Raw genomic sequence first — 12,748 nt, forward strand, 5'->3', positions numbered from 1 at the left:
ACCCAGTCTGAAAGGATATAGAGGGGGGACCCAAAGTACCCAGAGACAGGAGGGAACAACGTCCCCCTCTTTGATGTGGGACAGAGAGTCTCTCCAGGACCTCTCAGGAAGAGAGGGGGGGGGGGGATGAAACCCCGTCAACTCCCCAAAGAGGGGGACGGATATCCGGTAAAAGTGGGAAGGGCCGGGGGTATAAAGGTGACGAACAGAGGAAACAAGAGGCTTTTTGGAAAATGAGGTTTTGAAAAGAAAAGAGGTTTTTCATAGGTTGTGGTTTGCGTCAGGCGTCCGTGAAGAACTCACGGGCGCCTGACGTACTTTGTCTATTTTTCTTCTTCCTTTTCTGAAAGGCTGAAGAAAAAGTTTTTTTAAGTTCTTGTGACTTTGGTGTCAGGCTCCCGAGAGGGAAATCATTAATGATTGTACTTTGTTTATTTCTTTCTTCCTTTTTTGAATAAAATACTTGGCTGCCTTGCGGTCTTAAAACTTTACATTCGGTTCGTGGACCTACTTTTTTGTGAGTCCTATTTCTTCACCCGTCAACCCGCCCGAGGAGACCCAACGAGGAGACCCGAAAGCGGAACCCCGCCGCCCCCGAGGTGAGTCTGAGCGACATCTGCACGGCTACACCCACTGATCTACGTCACTCAGGACACATACTGATTCCTCACACACTGGTAACTGACATTTTGTACTAAAGAGAGATATCGCTGCAGCTGGTAGACCTCCGGCTCTCGGCCGAGCCGTGGTTGGCTCCGGGACCGAGAGAGGGACTCATAACACTTGAGTCCTCGTCGCGGAGTTTGTCCTAAGAATAAGAATATTAATAAGTGTCCCGCCAGCCGCTCTAAGAGCCTAGTAACCTCGAGCGTGTTTAGAAGGAGACTAGATTATTGAATACCCAGCATTTCTCTCCGCGGAGATCGATCTGACATCATCCGGGGTGCCGCGTGCCGAGAATAACAGCTACCACTGTCTATGTGCACGCGCGTCATTCATCAGGCCCGAACGATCGCGGAATCATATAGAGGGAGTTACTGATCTCCGCCTCCTCTCCCCCTTAACTCGGTCTTCGCCCTCGCTCGAGTTTCCCGTTCCCCCTCGAAGCGTACGGCGCGGAGACCGTGACCGGGGCGTTCGTCAGAAGAGAGGACAGGGCATCGTGAGGCGTGGTCCGCGTCCTCTCCAGTGCGACAGGTTAGCAGACGCGCGGTGACGCGCTGCGCTTGGGCGCCGCCGACGGGCTCTTACGACAGTTATCTACAGGTCTGTCATTAGAGCACGATTATTTCCCCTCAATAAAGTACCCGGTGTGAGCCGGCTCGCACCTCAAACCTTTCCCCCCCCTCCTCTCCATCTCTCCTCTCCCGTCTCGTTCCCGTTCCCCCCCCCCTCTCCCCGCTCCTCTCCTCCCCCGGTTTCCCCTACACAGAGAAGACTGCTGCGTGCCCTTTCTTTCCGTCTCTCACCCGAGGCGACAGAATTCGGTTCACGTACGTCGTCTCTCTTAACACTCTCACGTCGAGCTGCGCCTGCTGCACGTTGCTGCTGTTCAGGTGCCGAGCGGAGAGTCAACGAGAGCTTGTTCTCTCAGTAAAACTGAAGGTGTGATCAATGAGACCCTAAAACGGGACGAAAAAACACAGAAAAGTGGCACAAAAACCTATCTGCAGAGTTGTGAAGTCTTCTGGGGTTCAGACAGTCATTTAGTAAAATGATTAAACAGAAATATTGACGAGTGGAGCTAAATAATGCATCTTCGCTCAAAGCGAGAGAAACCACGACGCTGTCGTGGCCTGACCATCACCTCACCGTTGACCTTTGACCTCCACTTCCTGTGTGTGTCTCCTCCAGGGGGTTCGGCACAAGAGTCGCTTTAATATGACGGACAATCATTTCATATCCTGTTTAAACAACACGTCTTTACTTAAAGCGAGAGAAACCGCGACGCTGTCGTGGCCCGACACCGCTGACCTTTGACCTTTACTCCCTGTCTGTCCTCTTCAGGGTCAACTCCTGCCCCAACAACTGCTCGGGCCACGGCCGCTGCAGCACGGCCAACTCTGCGTCGGGTCGCGTTTACTGCGAGTGCGACGAGTCGTGGAAAGGAGACGCCTGCGACGTCCCGTACTGCCGCGGCAACTGTGGCAGCCCGGGACGCGGCTACTGCGACCTCACGGGGGAGAAGCTCTGCGTCTGCAACGACAGCTGGCAAGGTGAGAGGAGAGAAGCGGCATTCTGCAATCACAGTTGGCTAGGACAGAGGAGAGAGGAGAGAGGAGGAGAGGAGGAGGAGAGGAGAGAGAAGGAAGTGGCATTCTGCATCACAGCTGGCAAGGAGAGAGGAGAGAGGAGGAGGAGAGGAGGAGAGGAGGAGAGGAGAGAGAAGGAAGTGGCATTCTGCAATCACAGTTGGCTAGGAGAGAGGAGAGAGGAGAGAGGAGAGGAGGAGAGGAGAGAGAAGGAAGTGGCATTCTGCATCACAGCTGGCAAGGAGAGAGGAGAGAGGAGGAGAGAAGAGAGAAGGAAGCGGCATTCTGCAATTACAGCTGGCAAGGAGAGAGGAGAGGAGAGAGGGGAGAGGAAGAGAGGAGAGAGGAAGAGAGGGGAGAGGAAGAGAGGAGAGAGGGGAGAGGAGAGAGGAAGAGAGGAGAGAGGAAGAGAGGAGGAGAGGAGAGAGAAGGAAGTGGCATTCTGCATCACAGCTGGCAAGGAGAGAGGAGAGGAGAGAGGGGAGAGGAGAGAGGGGAGAGGGGAGAGGAAGAGAGGAGAGAGAGGAGAGAGGAGAGAGGGGAGAGGAGAGAGGAGAGAGGAAGAGAGGAGGAGAGGAGAGAGAAGGAAGTGGCATTCTGCATCACAGCTGGCAAGGAGAGAGGAGTGAGGGGAGAGGAGAGAGGAGGAGAGGAGAGAGGAGGAGAGGAGAGAGGAGAGAGACGGAAGCGGCATTCTGCATCACAGCTGGCAAGGAGAGGGGAGAGAGGAGTGAGGGGAGAGGAGAGAGGAGAGAGGAGAGAGGGGAGAGGAGAGAGGAGAGAGGGGAGAGGAGAGGAGAGAGAAGGAAGTGGCATTCTGCATCACAGCTGGCAAGGTGAGGAGAGGAGAGGAGAGAGGAGAGGGTTGAGGGGAGGGTAGTGAGGAGAGGAGGAGGAGAGAGGAGAGGAGAGAGGGAAGGAAGCAGCATTCTGCAACGGCAGCTGGCGAGGAGAGGGAGGAGAGGGAGGAGAGAGGAGAGGAAAGGAGAGGAGAGAGAGAGGGTTGAGGGGAGGGTAGTGAGGAAAGGAGGAGGAGAGAGGAGAGGAAGCAGTATTCCATCAGGGCACATGAATCTTCAGCTGTGAGGATGAACTGAGCGACTCTGTGGTCTTTTTTTTTGTTGGAGTTTGGCCAGAATGGCGAGACGTGTGTTGTTGTTGTTGTTGTTGTTGTTGTTTTATATATGAGGGATCGAGGAGGAAGATGACGGTGATGATTTAAGGGCGATGTGCATCATCTCATCTAACTTATTTATTATCTGTGACGCTGAAGCAGTGACTCACTGACTGAAGGTCAAACGCGTCTCGATCTCCTTAAAACGGGTTCACCAAAACAAACAATAACGTTGACATTGTTGACGTGTAACAGTTTGACATCGCTATGTTTATAACGGACGAGGAGCTGGTGCACAGGGTATTATGAAATGCTGTTGAAACAACGGCTGCAAACATTTAAATCTCAACCTAATTGAGTTATTACCTTCGCATTGAAAATGCGGAAGGTTATGTTTTGATCGCCGTGTATTTATTTATTTATTTATTTATTTGTATGTGTGTTACTCGCATAACTCAAAAAGTATTAAACCGAATCGCATGATATTTGGTGGGATGATTGGTTGTTATCCGGGGACCATTTGATTAGATTTTGGGATCGTTTGGGTCAAAGGTCAAGGTCAAGGTTATGAAAAGGTCAACATCTTCTTTTTACCATAGCGCGGTCAATTTGTATCCAATTGGCATGCAACTAATGCCAAAATGTTCATAATTCAATGCCCAATCTTGTGATACGCGAAGGTATGCGCTCTACCGAGTGCCCATTCTAGTTTTTATGAGAAAATGGAAAGAAACGTACAAAAAGAGGAGAAACAAAAGCCGGTTTATGCTCAACGTTATGTTCCCTCGTTAAATATGTCCGGTGCCATAAAACCAAAGATGTTACGGGAAATCAATTACCCGCACGGCTTCATTATTTGTAGTTGTTTATGTTGCATTCGTCAACAATGTTTCCAGAGCAACTTTATGATCACACTGGTGGGTAGTAAAAAAAAAAAGGAAAAAGCTTGGTGTTTCTTGGAAATCTGAAAAAGGAACGGCCAGATTTATAAAATGCAAAATGCAGACGCTGCCGGATCCCAGGCTGATTAATGTTTGTGTTGCACGTGAATAATCTTCTGTTTGTTTTTGTATTTTTCTGAAGCATCGATACGAGACTCGATGCCAAACGCAGACATTTAATTGATTATGTCGTGTGTAATCTCATCAATACGACTTTATACACGTGTTTATTGTCCTGTGCGTGCTTCACCTCAATCTGACACGTTATTGTTGTTGTTTATTTTATAATATAATATAATCCCACCAGACATTACGTCCAGTGAAGGTAGATCAGCTGATGAAATGCTGCCCCCTACTGGAGCAACAGTGTTAACACAAGTTTATTTAGAAAGAGTGTTAAATCTTTAGTTTATCATTACCAATTAAATATATTTAATAATGCCAAAACTGACACATCTGTCACTTAATTATGCAAGTTTAGTGAAAACACACATTTTATTTATTTAAAAAATATATTGTATGTGACTTCATGTTTATTTATTAACCCATACACACTGACAATTAAAAAATTCAATAGAATAAAATAATTACAAAATAAATAAAATAAAGAAATAAATAAAATAAATAAAATAAATAAAATAAATAAAATAAATAAAATAGAATACATAGAATACATGGACTACATAGACTACATGGACTACATAGACTACATAGAATCGAATGAATCAAATAAAGTAAAACAAAATACAAATGTTCACCTCACGACATCCTATATCCGTGCTTGTTAAAGATGCTAATAATCAAGGTGAGTCCCTCCTCCCTCTCTTCGACCCAGGTCCAGACTGCTCCCTGTCCATTCCCTCCACGGAGGCCTTCTGGATGCTGCCAAGCGTCAAACCGTCGGCTCAGTCTCTGGGCCGGGCATCCCACCAGGCTCTGGTGCACTCCGGGCTGATGTGGGTGGTGGGAGGACACTCTTTCAACTACTCCAACTACCACATGGTCCTCAAGTAAGAAGCAGCGCCATCCGCCTGTCCGTTAAGGTTTGGGCTCAGCTGTTTGGGAGAGCACATATTCAATATTATAAGTCACTGTGTCTTTATAAAACAGGTTTTGAACTTAACTTAACCTAAAAAGAGCTTAAATAAGGTCAAACTATTTCCTAAAAATGGGTTCTATCGCTTCAATTGTCATTTTATGATGAAGGTTATTAAAGCTACACTTGTTTAATTAGCAAAGTACAAAATAACATTCATTATTTTTTTATTTAAGACATTTATATGTATACGTATAATAATGTCTAAAAAAATGAGTAAAAATACATTCATGATTTTTCTGAAATACATCAACACTTTAACATTTTTTGCTTTTGTTTACATCATACATTTAATGTATAATTCCTGACAATATTTTTTTTTATTTTCACTGTTTCTAAAGACGTTTTCAAAGAAGCTTACTGTAATATAGTTGTATATGATAAACATCTATATTTGATTTTTGTGAATAATACTTGTAATGCTCCTAAATCCATGGTCACAAATTGACAGATTTTGATTATTATCAGTTTCTGACTTTCCAGCGACGTCTCAACCGCTTGTCAGAGGCCATTATGGAGACGATACGGAGATTATTTTGGTTATAGAGTCCAAAACTGCCAGTTAATTTCCTGCAGCATGGAAGATAGCCGACAGACGCTTCTCCAAACAAATTATCAAATGATCACATGCCAAGTAATTAATATTGTATTAATATTCTTTTGCCCGGGTACAGCTACAACCTGGAGAGCAGCACGTGGGACGTGGTGCCGGTCAGCAGCGGCCCGCTCTACCGATACGGACACTCGTTGGCTCTGTTCCAGGTGAGACGGCCACTCTCTTTGCATCGCTCCATAAATCAGAAAATACTCTCGGCAACCATCAACAAAATCCATTTTCTTTGTGTTTTTAGGGATAATGTTAGAAATGTTATATACATCAGGTTATGAGTGACATATGAACGCATCCTATTTTGTGGAAAAAATACACATAGAATAAAATAACTTATGACACTTCCCCAGTTGATTACTTGCATAAAGACAATTTAATTATATATATATATATATACATATAAATATATATGTATATATATATTTTACTCTCTTAATGCACGTTTAAAATATATATATACATATTTTTATATATATTATTTATTTATTTATATATATATATATAAATATATATATTTATTTATAGATATATTTATTTATTCATACACATATATATATATATATGTTTAATATATATATATATTAATGTGTTTATATATATATTTATATATACAGTATATATATTTTAAACTTGCATTAAGACAATAACAATTAATTTAAAAAAATGAATATATAATGCACGTTTTCTGAATTTGCTTAAAATGCAAGCTTGGCATTATATAATGCTATCTTTTAGTCAAATTGACACACACACACACACACACACACACACACAAATAAAGTAGTCCAATAACAACCTCCACGTGTGCTTTTGATGTTTCTTTCCATTAGTCTTGAGTTATGGAAGCAACAACATATAGCACACAACCTCCAAAATGGACCAGTGTGTAAAAACACAAGGGGCCTCCCATTAATCTGCCGCTCTCGTTCTCCACTGACGGTTCAGTGAGAAGTTGCTTCATTGCAGCGTTGCGCTCCAAGTCAGAGCATCAAAAAGAAAATCCTGCACAAGTGAACCGTTTGTTGGCGCCAATTAGCGTCAACCTTCGTGCCAAGTTTCCATCAGCCTGACATACAGTCTGTGTGTGTGTGTGTGTGTGTGTGTGTGTGTGTGTGCACGCTGCATCAGGAGATGGCTCGTGGTTTTAACTCCTCCACACGCTCACAGCTTTACTTAATTTAAATGAAATGATGTTATTTGTCAGTTCATTTACAGAGAACAAGGGAAAAAACAAAAACTCCCCTCAGTGTAGAACCTCATGTTACTATAGAGCAGATGTGCATGTCACTAATACATCTGTGTGTGTGTGTGTGTGTGTGTGTGAGTCTGCATGCTCAGATCTAACGCTTCCATTTTCAGTTTTTTAAGTTATTTAAAACTATTTAGGACATAATCTTTTAACATTATAAAGACTTTTTAACGTTTAATTAAATTTTTAAACTAATATTCACAAACGATCCAACAGTCATCGCCTCTGTTGAAACATTTCCCCTCATGTAGACGGCCGGCCCGTTGTTAACGTCACCGCAGCGTCGAATGAAAGGCTCACACTCCGGGGCACTTGCTATATTTATTTTTTATTTTTGGACGTACGTTTAATTTAATTTGCGAGTGGATGGAGGGCGGCCGGAGAACGAAGACGAACGCCTCCGTCCCGACGTGATGAAGGTGGGATTTGATTTGTCGGCAGCAGTAACTCTCGGGTAGGAGGAAACCATCGACCTCACTTCATCTTCTGGAGTGTGTGTGTGTGTGTGTGTGTCGCCTTCTCATGAACCCTCTCAGACTTTGATGCGCGTAGCGGACATGTTTGTTTGTTTGTTTGTTTGTTTTTCTTGCGTTGTAAGCTGCACTGATGCGAGGGCACTCTACTCCCTCATTGGAGACTGAAAGGAGCGGTTCTGCAGGATTTGGTTACAACCGACTCAACACCGGTTCCGCTCGGCCTTTCCAAGCCTGTCGGAGAACTACGGTGGCCCTCGAGTGACAAGTGGTCGCCGGTGGTTTTAGTTTTGTCCCTTCTGGGCTCCTGTAGAGGAACATGGCGGTGGATCTCGTGGCGAGGTCCCTCCTCTCTTTGCAGAAATGAAGGGCTTAACGAGAAGTTAACGAGAACACAAATCACAAGCCGGAAAAAAAAGTTTGTCGTTATAGCGCCGCTAGCTGTATTTATTCATTCATACATTTATTTAAGCATTTATTTATATATTCCTTTATGTATTCATGAATACATTTATTTAAGCATTTACTTATTTATTCCTGTATTTATTTATTTACTTATTTATGCATACATTTATTTAAGCATTTATTTATTTATTTATACATTTATTTATTTATTCATACATTTATTTAAGCATTTATTTATTTATTCCTGTAATTCTCTATTTATTCATACATTTCTTTTAGCATTTATTTATTTATTCCTGTATTTATTTATTTATTCATATATTTATTTAAGCATTTATTTATTTATTCCTGTATTTATGTATTCATTCATACATTTATTTAAGCATTTATTTATTTATTCCTGTATTTTTTTATTCATTCATACATTTATTTAAGCATTTATTTATTTATTCCTCTATTTATTTATTTACTCAGACATTTATTTAAGCATTTATTTATTTATTTAATTAAGTATAAAAAAAGAAAAAAATAATGTTCTGTCCTCCCTAGACGAGAGACCAACAGAGATTTAATATGCCAATGTTGTTTTACAGCTTATTGTTTTTACAGCTGCACCCAAGTGGCCAAAAATCAATAATAGGTTTATTAATTTTTTTATAAAATAAAATAAAGAGACAAAATTAACTGTAGGCTGCTGGAGCCTCATATTGGCTTCAGGTGTACGGTAGAATTATAGTAGAACTTTTCATTAGCATATAAATGAACAGCAGCTCTGGAAGCAGCTCAGAACAACCGCCCATCATCATCATCGTCATCTTAATCATCGCGTCCTTCACCACGCTCTTCATCACGAGTCTCCTTCGCCCTCCCGCCGCAGGACGACATCTACATGTTCGGCGGGAAGCTGGAGGCCCCGTCGGCCAACGTGACGGACGAGCTGTGGGTGTTCAACGTCCCGCGGCGCGCCTGGTCGCCGCGGACGCCGGCCCCGCCCCCTCCCTACGCCCTGGAGGGCCACAGCGCCCACGCGGTGGAGCTGGCCGACGGCGAGCGGGTGATGCTCGTCTTCTTCGGCTACTCGCCGACCTACAGCTACATCAACAAAGTCCAGGAGTACAACTTCAGTGAGTGTTTCATTCCCTTCTTCTTTTATTGATTTTAAAGAAAGTCAATCCTCCGGACCGGGCCGGGGGGCGGGGTCATTGTTGAGTCGACCTTTCCTGGTTTTTTTCCCTCCATTTTTTCGCGGTCCAATCAAATAGTCGTCTTGGATTTAAATCCACAGATGTGGGCGTCACATTTAGTTCCCCTCAGACTTCTTCCGATTGGGCTTTTGCGTGCGTCTCCCTGTTCAGCCACTAGGTGGCGCCGTCACACCGTAAAGCAACAGCCAACTCATCTGGAAAAAAAGAAAAACACATGTACACACCATTCGTTAGACATGCAACACACACACACACAGATACACACACACACACACACACAGATAGACACACACACACAGATAGACACACACACACACACACACAGATAGACACACACACACAGATAGACACACACACACACACACACAGATAGACACACACACACACACACAAAGAAGACGGTGATTAATGAATCCATGCATTCCCTCTCTCCTCTCCGGTTGTCTGTTCTCTCTTTCTCAACAACCCCGCCTCCCCCTCTTCCATCTTCTCTCTCTCTCTCTCTCTCTCTCTGCTTTTACTTGCTCTCATCTCCCTTTTCTCCTTACTTTCATCCTCCGTAGGCCTTAGTTTCTGACGCCCCTCAATCACCTTTTTGTCCCCTCTTCCTGCTCTCCTCATGTGTCTCTCACTTTCACAATCCCCCCTCCCCCTCTTCCATCTTCTCTTTCTCGTCTCTCTCTTCTTTTACTCGCTATCTTCTCCTTACCCCCCCTCCTTTCATCCTCCTTAGGCCTGTGTCTATCACTTTCACAATCCCCCACTTCCATCCTCTCTCTCCCCCCCTCTCTCTCTCTCCCCCCCTCTCTCTCTCTGCTTTTACTCGCTCTCATCTCCTTCATCCTCCTTAGGCCTCAGTTCTCTGACCCTCTCGGTCACCTCCTTCACCCTTTCCTCCCCTCTTACCGCTCCCATCATGTGTCCATCACTTTCACCCCCCACCTCTTCCATCTTCTCTCTCTCTCTCTCTTTCTATTCTTTTACTCTCATCTCTTTCTTCTCCCGCCTTCCATCCTCCGTATGCCTTAGTTTAAGACCCCCCTCAATCACCTTTTTGTCCCCTCTTCCTGCTCTCATGTGTCTATCACTTTCACAATCCCCCCTCCCCCTCTTCCATCTTCTCTTTCTCTCTGTCTCTCTCTCTTCTTTTACTCACTCATCTCCTGCTCCCTCATGTCATCCTCCTTAGGCCTCAGTTTTCTGACCCCCTCAGTCACCTCATCACCTTTGTTTCCCCCCCTCTTCCTGCTCCCCTCATGTGTCTATCACTTTCCCAATCCCCCTCTTCCATATTCTCTCTCTCTCTCTCTCTCTCCGAGTCTCTCTCTCGCTGCACCGGGCGTCATTAGGCTTCAGAGGCTAAGCCGGTCGGTGCGGCGTGGAGGCGGAGTGTGACTTACGAGGTAAAGGGATTTAATGACCACTCAGAGCGGCGGGTTCACAGCAATTAGCTGCCGGAGACCAGATAAGAGTCGACCTTCCTCCTCTTCGTCACAGCGGCGGTTTCCATACCTCCTCCTCCCCTCTCTCTCTCCGGCTTATCGCGTTCTCCAAATCCCACGGAGGATATTCCACCGCGTGTCTGACTTCTTCGTGTGTCACAGCGTGCCTCCGTTTGACCCCCGAGATGTTTTAGGGGTCAAAGCGTTCGTACCGACGCTCCAACGGGGTTCAGGAAGTATTTCAAAAGTATTCCATTAAAGTTTGGTGAAAAGAGTTGTAATAAAAAGCTGTTTTATATGGTGGTCTTATGTGACCGTTTATTCTAATAATAATAACTTTATTTATATGGCACTTTTAAAAACAACAGGGTTTACAGAGTAAAAGAGGCCATGCGCCATATAAGGGCGATGAAGACGAGGATGGAATATAGCACAACATACAAAATGAAGAAGAACCAAAGAACCGAATAAACGGGACGACTTCGCTTCAAAAGCAGTTCTTCTAAAAAAAAAAATTTTAAGAAGTGATTTCAAAAATGTGGGCTACGTAGACAACTGGAAGACTTTCTGGGGAAAACCTGATCTGATGAGGAGAGACGGCATTCATCCCACGTTGGACGGAGCGCGTCTCATTTCTGCGAATATGACCAAGTTGATCACCGGACTTAATCTATGACAACCCAGGGTTCAGATCAGGAACCGGGAGCAGAGTTGTAGTTTAACACCCTTCTCTGCTCTTCCATTCGAGCAGTTACCCACCCTTGACTTTAGAGTAGAGACTGTGTCTGTCCCACGGCCACTTCAATTAAATAAATCAAAAGTAAGCAGAAGAGGAGTCGTACACAATAACCTTATACAAGTTAACACAATTATTTCAGCAGTGCAACAAAATAGGTCTATTAAATGTGGTCTCCTAAATATTCGATCTCTGTCATCTAAAGCTGTGTTACTGAATGATTTAATATCAGATAATCACATTGATTTATGTTGCCTAACTGAAACCTGGCTGAGCCATGAAGAATATGTCTGCCTGAATGAATCGACTCCTCCAAGTCATATTAATACTCACATTCCTCGAGGCACCGGTCGAGGAGGTGGAGTAGCAGCCATCTTTGAATCGAGCCTATTAATTAATCCTCAACCAAAATTACACTACACCTCATTTGAAAGCCTTGTTCTTAGTCTTTCACATCCAACCTGGAAAACACTACAGCCAATTCGATTTGTGATTCTGTACCGGCCACCAGGTCCATATTCAGAGTTTATATCTGAATTCTCAGAATTTATATCAAGTTTGGTTCTTAAAACCGATAAAGTTATTATTGTTGGAGATTTTAATATCCATGTGGATGTTGATAATGATTGCCTTAGTGCTGCATTCATCTCCTTGTTGGACTCGATTGGCTTCTGTCAGAGTACAGAAACCCACTCACAGCTTTGGCCACACGCTTGATCTTGTTCTTACTTATGGCGTTGACATTGAGCATTTGAACGTCTTCCCACAGAATCCTCTTCTGTCAGACCACAACCTCATAACTTTTGAATTTATACTACGGAGTGTACTCCGTTAGTCAAAAGTTTCTACACTAGATGTCTAACTGATAGTGCTGTAGCTAAATTTAAAGCGATTCCTTCTGTATTTGATTCGATACCACGTCTCAATATAACAGAGGACTCCTGGTCTAACTTTAGTCCGTCCCAGATTGATCATCTTGTTGACAGTGCCATAGGCTCTCTGAGAATGACACTGGACTCGATAGCCCTCTGAAGAAGAAGACAGTGAGGAAGAGGAGGTTTGCTCCTGGTATAACCCTCAGACCCGCAAACTGAAGCAAACGTCATGAAAGCTTGAGCATATGGCGTTCAACTAATCTCGAAGAATCCCGCTTAGTTTGGCGAGATAGTCTTAAAACATATAAGAAGGCCCTCCGTAATGCCAGAGCAGCCTATTACTCATCAAT

The 12,748-nt window shown here is 44.0% G+C and overlaps 1 protein-coding gene across 2 annotated transcripts in view; it reads left to right on the forward strand.

Moving 5' to 3' along the window:
• atrnl1a (attractin-like 1a) overlaps positions 1-12,748 on the forward strand; it is a 239,394-nt gene that overhangs the window by 57,252 nt on the left and 169,394 nt on the right. For both annotated transcript variants that reach the window (XM_056435010.1, XM_056435011.1), the window contains exons 5-8: positions 2,008-2,216; positions 5,143-5,317; positions 6,078-6,165; positions 9,018-9,264. In XM_056435010.1, coding sequence (XP_056290985.1) covers positions 2,008-2,216; positions 5,143-5,317; positions 6,078-6,165; positions 9,018-9,264 — 719 coding nt within the window. The remainder of the gene's footprint in view (positions 1-2,007; positions 2,217-5,142; positions 5,318-6,077; positions 6,166-9,017; positions 9,265-12,748) is intronic.

This window comes from Pseudoliparis swirei, chromosome 17 (assembly GCF_029220125.1).
Source record: "Pseudoliparis swirei isolate HS2019 ecotype Mariana Trench chromosome 17, NWPU_hadal_v1, whole genome shotgun sequence".
In the NCBI taxonomy this organism is placed as follows: Eukaryota; Metazoa; Chordata; class Actinopteri; order Perciformes; family Liparidae; genus Pseudoliparis; species Pseudoliparis swirei.